The sequence below is a fragment of the Pinus tabuliformis genome, chromosome 4_2 (genome assembly GCF_031772625.1).
Source record: "Pinus tabuliformis cultivar Carrire ecotype Pingquan chromosome 4_2, CPIR1, whole genome shotgun sequence".
NCBI lineage: Eukaryota > Viridiplantae > Streptophyta > Pinopsida > Pinales > Pinaceae > Pinus > Pinus tabuliformis.
Window position 1 is genome coordinate 1,075,448,530 of NC_142304.1, and position 20,059 is coordinate 1,075,468,588.

At 35.8% G+C, this 20,059-nt stretch overlaps 1 protein-coding gene across 1 annotated transcript; it reads right to left on the minus strand.

The window, feature by feature from the left end:
* Positions 1-4,288: 4,288 nt before the first annotated feature.
* Positions 4,289-4,867, minus strand: LOC149173372 (syntaxin-52-like). Its single transcript, XM_089426674.1, has 2 exons — positions 4,768-4,867; positions 4,289-4,722 (listed from the first exon to the last, which is right to left on the minus strand). Exons 1-2 carry the CDS (start codon positions 4,865-4,867, stop codon positions 4,289-4,291), a joined length of 534 nt encoding a protein of 177 aa, XP_089282800.1.
* Positions 4,868-20,059: the final 15,192 nt, after the last annotated feature.

Consider the following 20,059-nt stretch of genomic DNA (forward strand, 5'->3'; position numbering starts at 1 on the left):
ACATAAGCGCATTCCCTGTAGAAGTCTGAGTCATATAGCTTTCGAATTCTGCCCCTGCGTGGGTTCTTCAGAAATGTTTAGGATCATTTTGTTAGTTGATGCACTGGTCAATACTGGAAACATCACCAGGTACAAGTGTTTTTGGAATCTGTTACAGCTGCCCATGGAGCCACAGTTGGACATGGGCAGCCAGTTATCTCGAATGTAAGTTTCAGCTGTACATATTAATACAATAGTAGGTAGTGTTGCTTAGAAAAAAAAAAAAGGACAACATTCAGAAAAAGGAGATTCAAATGAGAAGACCAAAGAATCGTGGGCTGCACTTGATGAAGAGCAGACATCAGAGTCCGAGATTGAGAAAGTTCCCTCATGTTTATCATCAGATTGTCTATGTGTTCTGTTGGGTGAAAATATGTTCGTTTAATTCTGTTGTAGTATTTGCCCAACTATTTAATTTGTCAATCCGAGGTCCGTATACTTACGAGACACATGCACTATATATGCAGGACTGAAGTGGAACTAATCTAATCTAATCTAAATTACTGAAATCAAATTAATCTAGAAAAGCATTGAAACACTAACTAGGAAAGCAGGAAATTGCATAAAGGAAAAGCAATACAACATGTGAAGAATTGAATGACAAACAACATATGTGAGCTCACAACAATAAAACTATGTCAAATTATATTACAAGAACCAAATTACAAATCATGAAAGCATAACAATAAAAATGAAAAACTAAGAATTCCTTTCCATTATTCATCATTAAAATGAAGAGAGAGCACTCTCTTATATACATGAGGAAGATAACCTTCTCATAATTACATATCCAATATTCTCTCAAGCACTCTCAACTAATTTCCCATTATTACAAGATATGATCCCACAAATCTCTCAAGCATTTTTAACTACTTTCCCATTATTACAAAATATGATCCCTTTGAATCCTCCATAGATCTCTCACATATCTTGGATAAGATATGCCAACCAAATCCTCCATGATTTTCTCCTTAGGAATTGGATAAGATATGCCAACCAAATCCTCCATGATTTTCTCCTTAGGAATAGGCTTGCATAATTATCTCCTTAATATGGTGGAGGAGATATGGATAAGTCTCTTGGAATTAATTCTTCACATATTTCCTACACATCACAAAACTCACATATTCTTGAGATATATATAAAAATATGTATATTTTCTAATAATTAATCATAAATTCACTTGTAATACAAAAATGAATATAATGGAAAATAAGAAGGTGAAACCCAAATGTATGTATGAAAATGATATGATAAAATGTTAACGGGGTGATGAAATGTAAGGAATAGTGAAGAAAAAGGTGGATGAAAAAATGACATTTCTGAGTCCCAACATCCTCCCCAACTGAACTTGTTGCATGTCCTCATGCAACCATGCATGGGTCTCTTTAAGAACATTTGGCATCTTGAACTTTGGCTTTACATGATGATGTCTTTTAATAATGAATGTTTCCAGGATATGTGAAAGACATGAGTAACAACTTACATTTTCTTATGGTTGGTTCTTGTGTGACAACCATGAATACAAAGAATGTTGGTTCTTGTGTTAACAACATTCATTTCGTTTTTTGTTCTCTTTTCTTCAATAATAATGTAAACACTCACTGGAAATCATAATGTGCATAAGAAATCTCTTTTGTAATATTAATGAAGCATGCTAATATTGCGTATGAAGCAAAGTGCAACAAAGTATCATTGGAAAATAAATGTTGGTGAATGGTAAATGGAGTGATAGTGGTGAAGAAATGGAATCATGGAAGTGAATATGTAGTGAATATAGTTCTCCCCCCCTCAACTGAATTCGTTGCATGTCCTCATGCAACTTGACATGGCTCATGAAAGGAAATGTAGCATGGTGAGGGAATTTTCAAAATATTCAAGTTAGCATATAAGGAATTGCATGATTAAAGATTAGAAAACAACATACCTCTACTTGCCCAAGAATGATGAACTTTGCAATAGGAATGTAGCTGCTGCTGCTGCTGGATTAGGAAAATGTGACTGATGTTGTTGTAACTGGATCCTGGGAAATGAAGGAATCTGAACTGTTGATGTTGAATCATGGAAAAGATAAATGCTGAAAGTGGAACTGTGGTACTCTCATAGATCAAAATGCATACTGCTGTAACTGCTGAGGGAGTCGTGAAAAAGTGTATAGTCTTCACCCGCTACAAACATGATGGTACAATTCTAAACATGCGAATGAATGTGTCGATGTCGAGCATGAATAGAAATTATTGGATTACCGGCCATTGATGCATGTCATTAACCAATGCGAGGCAACTCACCTTTGATGTCAATGAGTGCCAAGGTACCGGAGTACATCTTGCAAAGTGTGAATGGATGTGTCGAGGTCGAGCCACTTGCAAGATCTAAAGATCAAGGGACATTGATGTATTCCCATGATCGTCAACGAAAGAACTTGCCATTAAGGCATGCAAGACTCAAAAGGAACTCTAGTTTATTTCCCAGATAAGGTGCTGATGTCGATGGGGCAAGACTTGTTGAAATGTGGGCCTTAAGGAGTCCCACATCAATCAACGCAAGTTTGTACAAAAATATTTGGTAGGAATATAAATGGAAAGAACCCACGGACAAGCAGTGTGGATCAGCATGGCTAGGAAATCAAGGCAATGTAATCATGGCAAGGGAATGAGTTTTATTCAGAAGGAAAACTAGAAGGCAAAAATAAACTGAAAAGGATAAAGGGATGTATGCAATTTAGAAAAATAGGCATGCATGAAGTCGTGAAAGATAAGGAAATGGAAGATGGGCTGCAACACAAGGATGGTCTAGGCGTTTGGAAGGAAAAGGGGAGTAATTATGACGCAAAAGGATCTTTTTGTAGTGGAAAATGTCATGATATGTGCAGTGAGGAATTAGTTCCTTCAAGCGTCCAATGATGTATGTTTCATCGTGATTTCGAAAAATCACTTTTGCATTAGATTGTTTTCAACTCTTAGCACCATTCCTGCATAAAAATTGTCAGCTTTGTGTGCCATCTCCATCGATCATTCCTGTATGAAGTGACTCAAAAACAACTTAGCTCATTTTCAAGAATTTATGAAATGTCCATTTTTTTTTTTTTTTTTTTTCAGAGTTACACTAATTGTGGATGAAAAAGGGTGTTGCATTGTAATGTTGAGCTTCCTGCATAAGCTTCTCGTTAACCTACACATAACACCAATCTCATTTCACTTGTTAGTATATACATCCTAATTCTTGCCCAAAAAAATAAATGATAAATTCCAACATACTTTTATTTTCCCCCAACTAGAAATATTGCATGTCCCCATGCAATGTACTCATTGATTGTGCAATACTTTTTCAAAATGTTTGTATTGATTTGTAGGAAAATTGATTGAAAGCATTTCAAAAGGCTTTTGTATTTCTTAGGGAACAAGTATTATGAATGAATGAGGGCAATTTTTTTATTTAATAAATAACAAATTAAAAAAACAAAAGTTATCGATGATTTTTTATTATTATTATTTTATTTTTTTTAAACAAAACTATTTTAGATATACACATAAAACCAGAATTTTCAGAGCAAGGAGATCGTATTTTCCAATGAAGCGTAACGGAATTAGCAAGCGCCCCTAGAGAAGTCGGCGCAGGCCGTTTCTGAGAGCATTGGTAGAGTATTTGACATCAGATTCATACATGTATGGCCCTTTGCAAGACCCGCTGCGACAACCCAAAGATCTTCTCCACCAGGATCATTTTGGCGAACAAAAAGAACCAGTGTTGCTGTCTCATAATTGATGGTGATCATGAAATGAACTTCCGGGATGTCACTATAGAATCAGTAGCTGAGAAAGTGAAACATACAATTGAGCGTTTTGCTTCTTCATTGAAAATGGATCACATCTGTGAACCTGACACAGCAACAATTGTGAGAAAAAAGCTTTTCAAAAATAAGAAAAAGGCTTATAAAGAGAAGAATGCTGAACAGTCATCTTCAATGAGGGTCTAGCCATTACAAAATTAGAAAAATGCAGCAAACAAGAGTGAATTATCAGAGTGCAAACCCAATTACTCCCACTGCCTCATAGTGGATGCCAACATCTTCAGAACGCAACCCCTTAAAAACGTCAGTTTTGAAAAGCAGTTTGTGATCAAACCAGGACAAATCTAGACAAACGAAGACATGGGTTTTTTCCACAACAGAATAAATTACATAACCCAGAAATCGTTTGCCTAAATTTCTAACGGTCTAAGAGGGAATCATGGTTCTTCGAGACCCTATTTAGATGACTGCGTGAAGAGAATCATCCGCTTTATCTACATCATCCAGAAGTGGAATATCCAAGTTGATTTTCTCCTCAACAGCTGTCGCCATATGCTTGCTCTTATTCTCAGTTACTTTGGAAGATAAAAGCTCCTTGTCTTTCACAACTTGACCTTCCAAATAACTGATGCCGTGATTATCAGGATTAGTAGGTTTCTCTTTATCTACCACCAGTAAATTAGCATTTACATCTTGTACATCTGTCTTTTGAAGGCTCTGTGAGGTGGATAGGCTGATTGCCATTTGCTTTGTCCGTTGTTGCATGTCAAGTATCATATCTTTGCGGCTGTGTAAATCCCTCTCACTCAGGACGGGCTTGGCAGGCGGATTCTGAAGAAGAGATTCCAAGCGGTCGAGCTTGGTAGCCAAGAGCATGAGCTTACGCCGGGCTCCTATCAGGACAGAGTTGGGATCCCCTCCAACTGCCTAAAAAGAACCTCGCTCCCTAATACGTGATTCAATGTCCTCTGCTAACCGCATCGCCTCCTCCACTTCGTGGATCCATGCATCAAATACAATTATCTGTTGAGACGCCATCTCCCTCCTCCTCCAAACATGTAATGGAAGGAAGCAGCCGACTCAATCCCACTACATTAGATTTGGTTTACTCAGACAGATCCACAAAAACATTTTCCTCCAGTTCAGATGTTTATTTTGCAGAATGCTTGCATGAATCGAAAAATTTCATTTTATTTATTTATTTATTTTTTTTAATTTTTAATTTAATGAAAAACTAAAATTTAGAAAGAAACTAAACTTTCTCTATTTTTTTTTTTTTTTAACAAATGGACACAATGATTTGCATATTGAAAGATGTTTTGATCAAGCATATTGCAAAACATTTATTTATTCTTGAAATTAGTCTAAATCATCCCTATTTTCTGATCCTCGTGATCGCACTAAGCGCGGAGGAGAGCATACTTATTCTAAGCAAAACTGAAAATGAAAGCAAAAACTAAAAATGAAAGCCTAGCTACTCTATACTAATTAGAATTTACAAATTAGTTACGTGTAGTTAAACTTCCAATGAAGCCATTCACGTAGCAGTGACAACAATAGATTCAGTAGCAAGTTTTCAAATGAAAAATGAAAATATTCGAAAGTGAATGAGTCTAGTGGCTGTATCTGTAAATCAACTAAATAAAAATAAAAAGATGAATCTAATCTAGTACTTACCTGGAACCATTGTTCGATAAAGCTTTGATAAGCACAGTTTCTCTCACTCAGATCATGTTGTAACTCCTGTTCTTCTTCTCCGATCTGCTGCTCTTCTTCCTCGACCTCCTGTTCGAATGATTGTTTGCCATCAGATAGAAGGATTCTTCAGATGTTGAATCTTCATTTATTTCTTGGGGAGTAGTTGAACCTTTAATTCTTGTCAAGATCTCCTCTTCCAAGGAAGAAGAGATCCTGACTTCTGCAAGGATCTGAGTGAATAGTTCCAAGCTGACGCTCATTATAAAACCATGTGGAAAGAGATTCTAAAAACAAAACAAAAAAATCAGCACACTAAAAACAAAATTGAATTAAAAATAAAAGGACCATAGAAATAATCTTGAATTCAATACTCAATTAAACCCTCTTACAAGGACTGCTGATTAATTGAGTAATCGAATGCTTCAATTATAACCATGAACCATGAATTCATCAAACATTCTTCACAGTTGCGAAAATCAAACACACCTGCAAAAATTGAAATTCACACTTGCATAAATGTAAACACACCCTATATTCCCTGATCCATAAGAGGTCGAGCCCGTTACGGTATCTCGAATGCGATGCGTAGGCTGTTCCCCACATCTTACTGCCTTAACACCTCGGAGTTAGGAACATGTCTAAACAAACTTGCATGAAAAATCAAACTAAACTTCAATCCATCGTGCCTCCCGGCAACGACGCTAAAATGTTGGGTGAAAATATGTTCGCTTAATTTTGTTGTAATATTTGCCCAACTATTTAATTTGTCAATCCGAGGTCCGTAGACTTACGAGACACATGCACTATATATGCAGGACTGAAGTGGAACTAATCTAATCTAATCTAAATTACTGAAATCAAATTAATCTAGAAAAGCATTGAAACACTAACTAGGAAAGCAGGAAATTGCATAAAGGAAAAGCAATACAACATGTGAAGAATTGAATGACAAACAACATATGTGAGCTCACAACAAGAAAACTATGTCAAATTATATTACAAGAACCAAATTACAAATCATGAAAGCATAACAATAAAAATGAAAAACTAAGAATTCCTTTCCATTATTCATCGTTAAAATGAAGAGAGAGCACTCTCTTATATACATGAGCAAGATAACCTTCTCATAATTACATATCCAATATTCTCACAAGCACTCTCAACTAATTTCCCATTATTACAAGATATGATCCCACAAATATCTCAAGCATTTTTAACTACTTTCCCATTATTACAAAATATGATCCCTTTGAATCCTCCATAAATCTCTCACATATCTTGGATAAGATATGCCAACCAAATCCTCCATGATTTTCTGCTTAGGAATAGGCTTGCATAATTATCTCCTTAATATGGTGGAGGAGATATGGATAAGTCTCTTGAAATTAATTCTTCACATATTTCCTACACATCACAAAACTCACATATTCTTGAGATATATATAAAAATATGTATATTTTCTAATAATTAATCATAAATTCACTTGTAATACAAAAATGAATAAAATGGAAAATAAGAAGGTGAAACCCAAATCTATGTATGAAAATGATATGATAAAAGGTTAATGGGATGATGAAATGTAAGGAATAGTGAAGAAAAAGGTGGATGAAAATATGACATTTCTGAGTCCCAACATGTTCAAGAGAATAATTAGAAAAATAAGAAGATCTGAATTTCATAGAAGAAGAAGACATCCAATATGATCAAAATTAGCAAGTGGACCAAGGGCATAACAACTATATTGAAATATGGTTCCAAACAATCATTAAGTTGCAATAACACACTCTTTTTCAACTATTCTTGATATTATCAAAGTCAAATCATTTTGTCTCTGAAATTCAGGTACATATCAAAGCATATATTTCAAACCTATACATCAATTTATCTGTCATCTTGATGTGCACATGGCTCCATTGAAAGTATTCCTATACTCTAAAGAGATTTTTTTTTAAATAGAGTAGGATAGAAAAATAAAAAATGAAAAATAAGATAAAAATAAACAAAATCTCAAGTGAAAACCTCATTTGAAGCACTTGAGATTGGCTCATTGATTGAAAACCTCCATGAGGTGGTCAATGGGTTGGAAAAGGGAGAAAAAGAAAAGATCCTAGGTGAAATTCTCCTTTGGGGTGCCTAGGCAGACCTACTAGTTGAAAACCTCATTGAAGTAGTTAGTAGGCCTAAAAGAAAAAAGTGAAAAAAATAAAAAGAAAAAATTCTTTGCTCCATGTATCTCTCTCTGATGAATGCAGGTGCTCTCCAACCTTTGCAGGCAACAAGAACACTTTAGCACCAAAAGGGGAAAAATAGATCAAAAGTCTAGTCAAAGAAAGTTAAGCTTGGACTTTCTCCTCATTTTCTCAGTTGCTCCAAAAGGACCAAGGTCGTTCCAATCCATCACCCTCATCTATTTCCACCATCCATCCATCATTCCCAAGTTTTTCCCATTCATTTTCCTCGTTGTCCTAAAATGTTACAGGAGGGCTCTATTTTGCTACAAGAAGCTAAAATACACAGAGCAGATTTTTTTTATTATCATATATTGAAAACCGTGCATCCATTTGTCGAGTTTTTCCATGGGGAGATGCATATGGATGATGGTAACATGCTCAAGTAATTTCAGCAAATTCTAATGCACACTTTTTGAGAAATCGACCTTCATCACCTACAACAATTTCTATTTTTTCTCAAGATTCGTGCATCCATTGGCCAAGATTTTTTATGGCAAGGTGCATAAGGATGATGGAAACATGCTCAGAAAATTTTAGGTCAATCCATTCTACCATTTAAGGGATATGCATAAAACGATTTTGCTACAGAAGGTTGTCCTGAAATGCTATAGGAAGGTCTGAATTGATACAAGATGGCTGAGAAGAAGCTACAGGAGGCAGATCCAATTGGAGAAAGGGGTAAAAAGGTCATGTATTCTTTAGGGAAGGTTGAGAGAGGTTCCCCAACACCACTTTCATCACTTATCCACTCCATTTCACCTAAACTTGATCAAAATGTTCACTCTGTCTTGCCTTAAAAAAACCCACACAGACCATTGTTCTCCATTTTTCCATTCTTCACATTACCTCCTCATGACTCCAACCCAATTTACATAGCTTTTCATCACTCCTCAACACCTCCATGCCAATTGAAGACTAGAATAAAGGATCAAAAGGCTGCTACAGGAAGAAACTCCTCTTGTAGCAACCTGTGTAGTCAAAAGAAATCTATGATATTTTTTTTCTCCCCACCAACAGGAAGCATGAGGGAGAAATGTCTGCACCCAAGAAGGGACTCATCACCCTCATAAAATCACTCCACTAGTAGATGCAACCCATTCATGAGAGAAACACCTGCACACACACAGGAACATCATCAGTCAAGGTGAAATCCAGTTCAGAAGACATGCACAACAACCTTACCTCTGTTTAGAAATAATATATGATCAGCTACAACACTCACATCAAGATCATATCAGGAGCAGAGCAACAACAACAACAAGAAAACCTAGAGGAACTTCAGCAGATTATCACATGCAACTTCAAGACCATTAATAGCAGCTCCAGGACCACCAAAGGAAACTTCAACATTCATATCAGCAGCCTCAATATCACCTACAAAAACACATCAAGTGTAAGGCTCAAGGATGAAATCCTTTAAACCTTTCCTAGGAACTTATTTTAGCCTGAAAAACATTGCAAGTGTTTGAAGGAAAAGGTTGTTATAGCCAATATTAATATTAAAGTAACCTCGACCTTATCTAGCAATTAACTTCACTTTTCCACCAAGACTTCCACACATGGGGGAGAGGACAAGACAAAAGTGAAGAGAACTTGAGAAAGTGGGATGTAATCATTTAGTTGTGATGGAAGACAAGGAGTGTGAAGGGGTAGGTGAGGGCCAACTTAGTTAATTCAAAGCACTTTGAGTTTATTTTGCATGCAATGAAACAATAGAGAAATTTTTGAAAAAAAGAAGAAAAAATTAATGGAAAAAATCAACAACAAAATAAAAATAAAAGAAATAAAAGGTGGACCCAACATATATTGGCATGAAAATATTATTTTCTATAGGATTCAGGTCGTGCGCAACTCATGTAGTCACCACTCTCCATCATCCCAATAGCTCAAAAATCAAATTTCAACCCCTCTCTGGATTGCTACATGAAGACTGTAATTCTGTAGCACTACAGGAGGGCTCCAAAAAGTTACAGGAAGCTAATAGAGTGCTACAGGAAGGAAAATTTCGCCCAGAACAGCCACTAGAGCCTTGGGAAGCAAGGAAATATTCAAAGGAAAAGTAAGTAAAAATTCCTTCTCTCCAACATTTGGCATAAGGATTCCAAAAGCACCTCAATCATCAAGAAAAAGTACTCTACAAATTTACAGTTTGAGAAAACAATTGGATTGGTTAAGAAATTCTTAAGAATATGGTGTGTTGAATAGGGAAAGAGTGCATCTTGTAATTTTTCTTTCCTCAATATTGAAACAAGATGTCAAAAACTTCTTTTGTTACAACAACCTCCACTGCATAGGAACCTACAGGGTCTGCAAAAAGTGTTATAGGAAAGTCACAGGTTGCTACAGGAAGCTTGGTAGTGGACAAAATTTCCCTCAAACCCTATGAAGGTGGAAAGAATCATGAGGAAAAGGGTAAGTACAAATTTTCTCCACCAATACTTGGCATGAAAACCCTTAAAACTCTCTCAATTCTCAAAAGCATACTTTGTAGCTGCCACATATTTAAAAATCAATAAGAAAGATTAGTGAATTTGTGTCATTAAGGATAAAGTGTCTTGGGTTGCATGTTGAATTCTACCTTCTCCTCAACATCATAAAAAGAATATTTAGTCTACCTTTGTCTCCATAAACATTCTCACTCTTATTAGAGAAAAGAGAAACTCCTTGTTATACATTGATGAAAGTTTATTGAAGTCATGAGAGGAGAGGGAGAATCAAAGGAATTATGGGAAATTGAGATAAACACAAAACTTATCCAACAAGGCATAGGAAAAGAACAACAGGGCAAAAAGATGGATAGGTTGCTCATAGGATGAGCAACATTTTTAGGACGGGGGTATGATGTGTCTCCAAATTAGACACAAATTAAGGCCCATCTAACCTTTCTTAGGCACATGAAGGCTATATTAAACCTCTCATTATACACTTAATAATGTTTTTTAGCTTTAATATGTTCATTATGAAGGTTTGTGGATAATTGCATATTTGTGCCTACTATTATTTATTTTTGTAGAATATTGGGCAGATTATGAATATTTGGAGGAGGAGATAATTTAGGGACTTGCTCCCTACTACAAGAGGATCAATATTGGACAATAAATCAACAATATATTATGAAAATATTTCACAAATTTTGTAGCTCCAATTATTGAAAAAATCTAGGAATGTGTTCCCAATCATTTAATGCAGATTTCTAGTGTTAGAAACCAGATCCACTATTGGAGGGATTTTGGAGAGGAAAACTTCCTCCTTTCAAGGAGAATGCTTCCTCATCATTTTGCATAAGTACCAATTCAAATTTTCCTGTTGATTTTTCTTAGTCTTCTTGTGGAGAAAACTTGTATTTGTGCAGCTCCACTGTCATTTCTAGCAGGGATGTACTTAGATTGATTCAAATAATGAAAATTGGTGTCATTTTTAGCTTCTATAGCTTGGTCTCCTTCATGGGACTTTGAGTTTCCTTGGGCTTGGCAATCCCAGGAGCCTTAGAGCCCTTTTGTATAATTTACTTTTCTTCTTTTCACTTCTTATTCACATGCATCTCTTGTTCTTGTTTTTCCTATTTCTGCATTTAGTATTGATGATTTCTTGTTGTAGGATTGGGTTAAATGGTTGAAGTGAGTTATTTTGCAGGATCACAAGCATGATTTCATCCTTGGAACAAATTTGGAAGGTCATAGTAATCATTGAGCTACTTGGATTAGTTTACTTATTCACAAATCTAAATTTTCTGGAAGTCCCTTGTAGCAAATAGTAGTAATTTTCTTCTATTTTTTAGAACATGCTAATGAGCTTCATTTGAGTTTATTCCACTTGCATTAGATCATAAAAACATTCAAGTTAATAACAAAATTCACCCCATTTCATTTTCACTTTATTAGGTTAGGAATTTGATAGATTAACTAGCTCACTAGTTCTTGAATTTCTAGATTTTAGACTAGTAATTTTATGCTATTTTTAGCACGTGTTAACAGGGGTATTTTTGAGTGAGACCACTTGAAATGGAGACCTAAGACAACCTTTTCAATAACAAAATTCATCCAATTCCATTTGGATTTGATTTACTTGGTCATTTGGTGAATTATATCTTACTATAGCAAGCTTGTAACTTCATGTAGCAAACACTCTAACTTCTTGTAACACTCCTCTAACATGTGTAAACTTGACCAAATTTGCTCAAAAATATTAGTTTTTGTCTCTTAGGGTTGAATCATAACCCCTAGGCTCTAAATCCGTGATTGAGGAAGAATAAAACACCAATTAGGACATGCCTTTTTAAAAAGTAGATTAGACATATTTATTTGAATTCATGCTCTTAGGATTTCAATTACAAATTGTTGTTCTTGCCTAGGATTAATTTCTTTTCAAAGTAACATTTCCATTTATGCAATTAGTTTAGGATTTTATTTCATTACATTCACTCCATTACATCATGATAGTGAAAGAAGGACACATTTGTATGCTGCACATATAGTGTTTATACCTCTTAAGTTTGTACAAACCTCGGGTTGATAATTAAAGTTGGTAGCCTTGGGAGTTGCAACATTCTTGTTGTAATGTTGAGGCTCATCACTCACCCTAATTCACTTGGTATTTAGACTTGTATTATGCTATGGTTATCATCCCTTCACCTAGATATATTACTACATTGGTCATCCTCACCCATCTTCATGAGTTGCGCTTTTGTTAGGCGCTTGTTTCTTCTTTTGGCAAGGGGTGGGGGGGTGGGGGTTAGTCCACATCCTCACGACCTGACCACCCCTTCCCCCTCCCCATGTCATAGTATTTGAAATACTTATCATTATCTATTTTTTTGGCGGATAATTGGGTCTCCCGTTCATCCCTAGTGTCATGCAATATCGGACTCCAGTGGTACGATTTGTGAACGATGACAACAATTCCTCAATTATTGGCTAGTCTCAACACCCTCCATCTAATGTGGCTCCAGTAATTGACCTCCTCAATGAGAATTTCACTATGCTGACCTTAGCATGTCTAGAACATGCTCGCTATATGAGGCCCAACTCTAGGTAACCACCTATTATGGTTTTTCTAGCATTGGCTCTCTCAATTATCAAGAATTAGCTGAGCTCGATGTTCACTCCAGCCACATTAGTGTTTTATGGGTATATACATGTGAGTTTTTTAAGATTCCTTAGGTCTTTGTTCGCAAATATCATCTCCCTACCTTGCACTCTATTCAAGCCCACTTGATGACATTTTTCCTAGTGTTCTTCTCCCCGTGGCCACCTCCTTATTTGTTTCACATTAATTGAGACCCTCCATGACTTTGTGGCCCCTAGGACCCCTCCTTGTCCAGTTTCCCTTGTCCTCTCTGTCGACGTATTAAGCATTTCTCTTTCATGCCATTGCTCTTGCTTCACATTTGTGTATCCTTTCTTGCTATGTTCCTCCATCCCAACATGTTAATCAAGGTTGTCATTGATGTCAATATGACATTATTGGGATGACAAATATTCTTGTGATGCATAACATGATGTTGTCCTTGCTCATGATGACAAGTCCCTCTTGTTTGATAAGGATGCCATTAATAAAGATGTCAAGTTATTAAAGATGCCATTATGATGTCAAGCCACTAAGAATATGTCTTGTCCTAGATGCTTGAACTAATCACGAAGACACCATAACCTCATTTATCCTCGCTCTTGATGAAGAAGCCCTAGAAATCATGATGATGTTCTTACTCTTGATGAAGAAGCCTAGAACCCGGATGATGTCCTTACCCTTGATATTGAAGGACTATACATGAATGACACACTTGATAATATGGACTTGATGATATGAATGATGGTTGGAAACCACTCTTGAAGTCCTAATAAAATTACCCTAACCCTCATTCTAGTCCCATTGACCTTATACATGAAAAATCCAAATGACTCCAAGCACTGTACTAAAAATTCCAATCATAAAGAAAATTATTTTTTTGACCTCTTAAAGACATCATTTTACAATGCTTCTTTGACTATCTTGTAGAGGACTTCTTCCTCTTTCCAACGAGCTATTATTTGTCTTCTAACTCTTTCTATATTGGGAGAAATTGAATTTTTAAGTTAAGAAAATTATTACTTCTAGTGAGCTGACTTGTGTAGGCTCATACCCCTTCACCCAATAGACATGTCTATTCGTCATAAGTCAAAACCTATATAAATATGGTAGGCAACACTCCATTTTCATCATAAATTCGGTGCAAATTTCAGAGAAATTTTTTGAACGAGGAAGAAGATAGGTGCACAGTTTGAAGAGTGTTTTTATTTCTGTTTTGGATCAAGTAAAGCAAGAAAAACTTGCAGATTTGTGGAAGGAATCAAACTAGGATACAAAAAGCACTCATCTCAGCTCAGACCTGTGGTTTAGATATGTTCCTAGAATTTCGAACCTGTGCCTAAAATTTCGAACTTGTGCCATCTAAATGCTTGGACCTGTGGCAGAGGATCTGTGACATGTAAACCTTGAAACAGTGACAAATTCAAACTTGTGTGAAGTGACAAATCAACTTGTGCTTGTAAGAAGACTTCTAGAAGCTTTTTAAGCATTGTTTGAAGCAACCTAGTGATAGATCTGAAGGAGCATTTTGGTTGTTTTTGGCATCATTTGAGGACATCATTGGAGCAGAAATAAAAGTATCGAAGAGCAGATCTAGAGGAGTTGTTGATCCTTTTGTAGGGTTGTTGAAGAAGACATTTTGGAGCAGCATAGTGACATATTTTGAAACAGTCCTACAATCATTTTAGAGCAGCCTAACGACATCTTTTGGAGCAACCCACTGACATCTTTAGAGCAGACTAAAGACATTTTTTGGAGCAATCTAAAGACATTTGTTGAAGACATCTTACAACAATGTTGAATTCATATTATGGACCTGTTTTAAAGGCATCTTGTGAAGAAACCATTGAAGAATTTTTGTGTTGACTTGAAGACTGTGTTGGAGCAGATTTGTTGAAAACTTATTGAGCTGATATAGAGCAGGCATCTTTGTCTACATTTGGAACACTATTGGAGGCAGTCTTGAAAGCATTATTGGAGTTAATTTGGAAGCAACTTGGAGCAATTTGGAAGCACTATCGAAGATATCCTTGGAGTCAATCTCTTGGACTTTTGAGCATTCTTAAATATTTGGAGACAACCTTGGAGACCATGATGCACTAGCCATCATGAGGTGATCTTGGAGAAATTTTTTGGGTACGATGAAGAGCAATGGTGACACCTTCTAAGAGAACAAGGTTGTCATTGATGACGAGATGTAGAGACTAAAGTGAAGGCATTACTAAAGATTGATAGGTCTTAGTGAAGAAGACATTGGGAGCCATGAAGTACAACTAAACACATCTTGAAATCAAGGGTTGGAGCCCAAGAGGTTGGAGCCTCGAAATTACAAGGTTGATGCCTTGGAAGGTAGGGTTTGAGCCCTAGAGGATCAAAGTCCTCAAGAAACCAGGTCGGAGCCTGAACCAGATTTAGGGTTGGAGCCCTTGAAGTTGTTGCCTCAAAATTGACAAGGTTGGTGCCTTAGAAAGTCCAAGTCGGTGCTTGGCACATTACAGGTTTGAGCCTGGGGAATTGAATATCGGTGTCTTCATCTAGGGTTGGAGCCCTTCAAATATTGTACTTGATTTATTGTAAATAAGAAATTAATAGAAGCATTTATTCTTATTGTTCATTTTGTGTTCTAAATATAAGTGATCTAACTAGAAAAAGTAACAATTGAAAGAAATATTGATTCACCCCCCCTCTCAGTATTTCCAACACAACATGCCCCAAAAAACCACATTGAGTTGTAAAGGCTCTACAAACCAAGGCGCTTGCAATGTTAGGGCTCGATAGAGGGGCTTCACTACAATAATGAGATTTCATGTCACCACTCATGGCCTTATATAGAAGGACTTAGATCGTGCCATTACTGCAACCATGGCAGACCACAATGGTTTTATAGATGTTGAGATTCTTACCTGAGTTGTTGAATGGTTCCTTGACCCGGGACAAACCTGTGAGAAGCAAAATCAATACATTTGTACAATAGGGCTTTAATGGCCTATGAAATCCCTCTTGGGCCAAGTGCTAACAAACACCCATGAAGCCCGCAAGGAGATCTCTATGTAGATCAATGACATCATAACAAAGAATTGAGACATGTCTATGGAAGACTGTGATTTGGCCATGCAATTAACGCATCTCGAAACCATCCTCGGAGGAGGAAAATGACTTGTTTCACTAGGAACACCTACAAATCCAATTGATGTCTCCACGTAAACATGAATTTTCTATTGTCTTCAGCATTACTATGGGATTTCCTGTAGTAATGTCTTTCCATGGTTTTTTCAATATCTTATATATTCAACATCGTTGCTTCTATAGTATTGATCGAGGTTTACTTTGTTTTAGTTATCATGTTGGATACAATAAGCTTATGACAAGGATGAAACAGTTTTAAAACCTTATTATTTTTTGGTCAGAAATCCTTTTCTTTCACCGCTAGTTTGGTTTCCCAAGTGGGAGACGAAAATAGCTATTCATGGTTGTAAATGGTGACTTATTTTGAAAGATCAATAAAATTTAGAAACTTTAAAAAAAAACGTATTTGCAATCTAATACAACAGAGACCTGTCATTTACATGAATAAAACTTATATGTTGGATTCAAAAATATAATATTTAACAACAATATTATATGTTAGTTAGATATAAAGAGGGTCTTCAATGATTTTGAAGGAACAAATATTGTAAGGTATGCTTGGACATTAGCCTTTACAATTAATAACCAAGCATATACATGTGCTTTACTCAAGGGTGTTAATTTAATTTTGAGTTTTTGAATTTGAAACTCATCATCATTGGTGACTCCAAAAATATGATTTGGAACCTTATCGGTGGTTTTTCTCCTCGAGACTCCCTGCTCAATGCCATATTCAATCGAATTAGAAAAGTTAAGCAACCTCTCTCACATGAAATTTTACAATGTCCTTCAAGCCAATAACTCTATGGCTAATCACTACACAAATGTAGCTATTAATAGGAGGGAGGAAGATATTTTAATTAACTCTGCCCTCCACAATCACTTTATCCTATAATGTTAAATCATTTCCATGTTATCTTGCTCCAAGTGGGTTGCCCACCAATGAATTAGTCCTACAATTCATTAAGAGTTAACTTCATGCACATCCTCCTTGCCTTAAATCTTCTTGGCAATGGTGGGAGATAGCCTAAGCTAAGGTACCAGTAGGAGCTACCCAACCATCATTACATAATGAGGGAACCACAATAGGATTTGTTCTCAGTGGAGACTCTTTGTTGGCTAGGTGATCCACATCTGCAACCTAAAAATTTTAGTATTTGGCTTTGCATTCTTGCATGGTCTGCGCTATTATAGCTTACTCCTCATATACGCGGATCCTTCATATTTCATGATTCTTCTCTTTGGCCTAAAAGCAATGTAACATACCCAACCCCCTCTACACCTTGTTGGGGGTACGAGGTACCAAATTGTCCGTTTTCTTATTCAACTCAAAACTCTTTTCTAAGTTTGTGATATCACCTTATGCTCATCGAGAGATTTCTGATGGTATAAAGTTTATTAAAACCCAAAATTGGATTGTCGATATATGGTCATTTGAAGATTTTCATCCTTGGTGCTATGTCAGTGCTATTGAGTAACTACCACATGGCAGATGATGTGGCATCCCAAGCCCACATGTTATCTTGGGGCTGGTGTTATGTCAACACCAAGGCCACATATCCCTACCATGTTAGCTCCAATTATTTTACTTTACATGCATTTACGTAAGTGGGATTTTAATTTAAAACATAAATTCATTAATCCTATGTAAATATATTTCACCATTATTTTAATGTTTAAATTCCACATGTAAATAAAACTCGTGTGGAAAAAAGCCACATGCTAAATGCCAAAGTTTCGGAGGCTTTCCACAAGTTTCCAATAGTAGAATGCAAAATATTTTTACCATAGTTGATGGAGTAAATATCCCAAACTTTTAATTCACCACAAATGGAATAAATATCTCAAACTTTCTAGCTTTGCATTAGTAATTATGGAATAAATATCCCAAACTTGCATTCCCCACAAATGGAGCAATACCTCAAACTTTTAGTTGAGTGGCAATGGGCTCATCTTTGAAATTTAGGATTTGACTTTTTAGAAACTTTATCCAATTGGTTGGGATGGTTTTATTGGGGCAAATTGGATAAAATTTCTAAAATTCAAATCTTAAATTTGAATTTTACAAGTCAAATCCTAATTAATTTGTTTGCATTTTGAAAACTTTATTATCCGATGACAATAATGTGTTCACCTTTTGAAATTGTGGACGCTATCATTGAAATCCACGCTAGCAAATGATCTATAAAAGGAATTTACTACTCAAAACTCTGGGCATTCAAAAATTGTCCATAATGAAGGTTTCAACATCAAACCTAAGAGAATTTGCACTATAAAACATAAAGGAATATCTCCATTGAGAAGATCAATCAAAGGGAAAGCATTTTTCCCATAGTTCGCTTCTTCTCCATGTATGAAAATCCCTGATCATAAGTAAATTATATGCATATAAATATTCTCATGTGGGTTTTGTATCAAACAAAATTTCACTCCTAAAATGGATTATTACCATATTTCCCCTAAATTCAAATATAATTCCTAGGAATAAGGAACTTCATACATTCTTAATACTTAGGTAAATAAACATAATTACCAATAGAAACTATCCACTATAATTTAAGCAAATTTTTATACAAAAATAGGTAGGATTATATGTAAATAAACATACTTATCATGAATTATGGTGCACCATTATTTATGCATTTATTAGCACAACAATAGGTAGAAGTAAAATGTAAATATGCTACCATGTTATTTTCTGTCAAAATTTATGTAGTTTTGTGATTAATTTATCCACTTCAAACATCACATTATTCCCAGAAAGATTTTCTAAACTTGAATTGATATCCGTTCTTGGCGAGACATATTAAATTCAAATAACTTTGGATTTTACATGAATATAAATTCATACCAAAATCATATAATAAAAAATTACATATCTAATTTTACCAATAAAATTCAAAGTGTAGAAATTTTGAATAATATGACACATATTCACAGAGACTATCCTGATTATACACTTATAAGCGGAACATGCATAATACATAACCTCCTCTAATTAGATCATCAATTTACAGAAGCAGAAACATTCACAGGCACACATAGAAGCATCAATCAAACTCATTAACACAGTATGTATCCTGGGGAAAGCATCTCGCTAAAACCCCACACTATCTGTATATTATATTGATTGAATCATGTAATATTACAAAGTACAATGCTTATCACAAGCAATCCAGTACCAGCTCCACCTGTTACACACAATACAGCTTAGATCTGATCTCCAAATCTATTCCACTGCTTGCCTGCCTCTCCAGCTCAATACCTGCTCAAGAACTGATGAGAATGGCTTACCAAACTCGTATTTGACCTGCAAATAATCACTCACACTCTGTTGGACGTGACCACAAGCTACAATTCTTGATATTGGCCAATTCATTGGCATACTCAATCCCTTTGATTGTGCAAATCATCATGCACAGCTATAGTCACAACTGATAGCAATCTGATCCTCTAACACCTGTCCCTGTTGAACTGAACATGCACTGACATGTAACTGAGTTAACTAATGTATTCTATAGTTGCATTATGAATTAATAACTTGTGAATTAATTAATAACTAATTCACCCAACTCATCTCTAGTCTATTGATCAGTTAGACTAAATACAACTAGTTTAACAAGGCTAAACTGAACACAACTCCATCAACTGCACCTCCAGTCCACTAAAATCAACTCACTTGAGTTCTAACTGAAGTTCTGCATGCAAATATTAGTCATCCCATAGGTAACCACGTATTTCCCTCTGGGATCTGCATGTACCACATCCGTAGCTCATCCTGAAGTGCTCCAAGAGAATAAGACAAAGTTTATAGTCTAAATATTATTATGAGACAATAGTATTTGACTTTTCTATTTTTGACAGCCAGTCTAAAAATAGACTTTGATCACCCACGCTGTGATCACTCACACTGTGGTCACCCACACTGTGATCACCCACACTGTGATCAAAAATAGAACTTGCGCCATAATTTGCCTGCGGGCCCACTTAGTGAAGGCGACTCTTTTCACTAAGCTCCATCATCTTGTTGCATTCTCAACAAGCATTTCTTTTTGCACACTTTTCAACACTCCCTCTCAACAAGAAAGGCTTCCTCATACACTCGATCCTG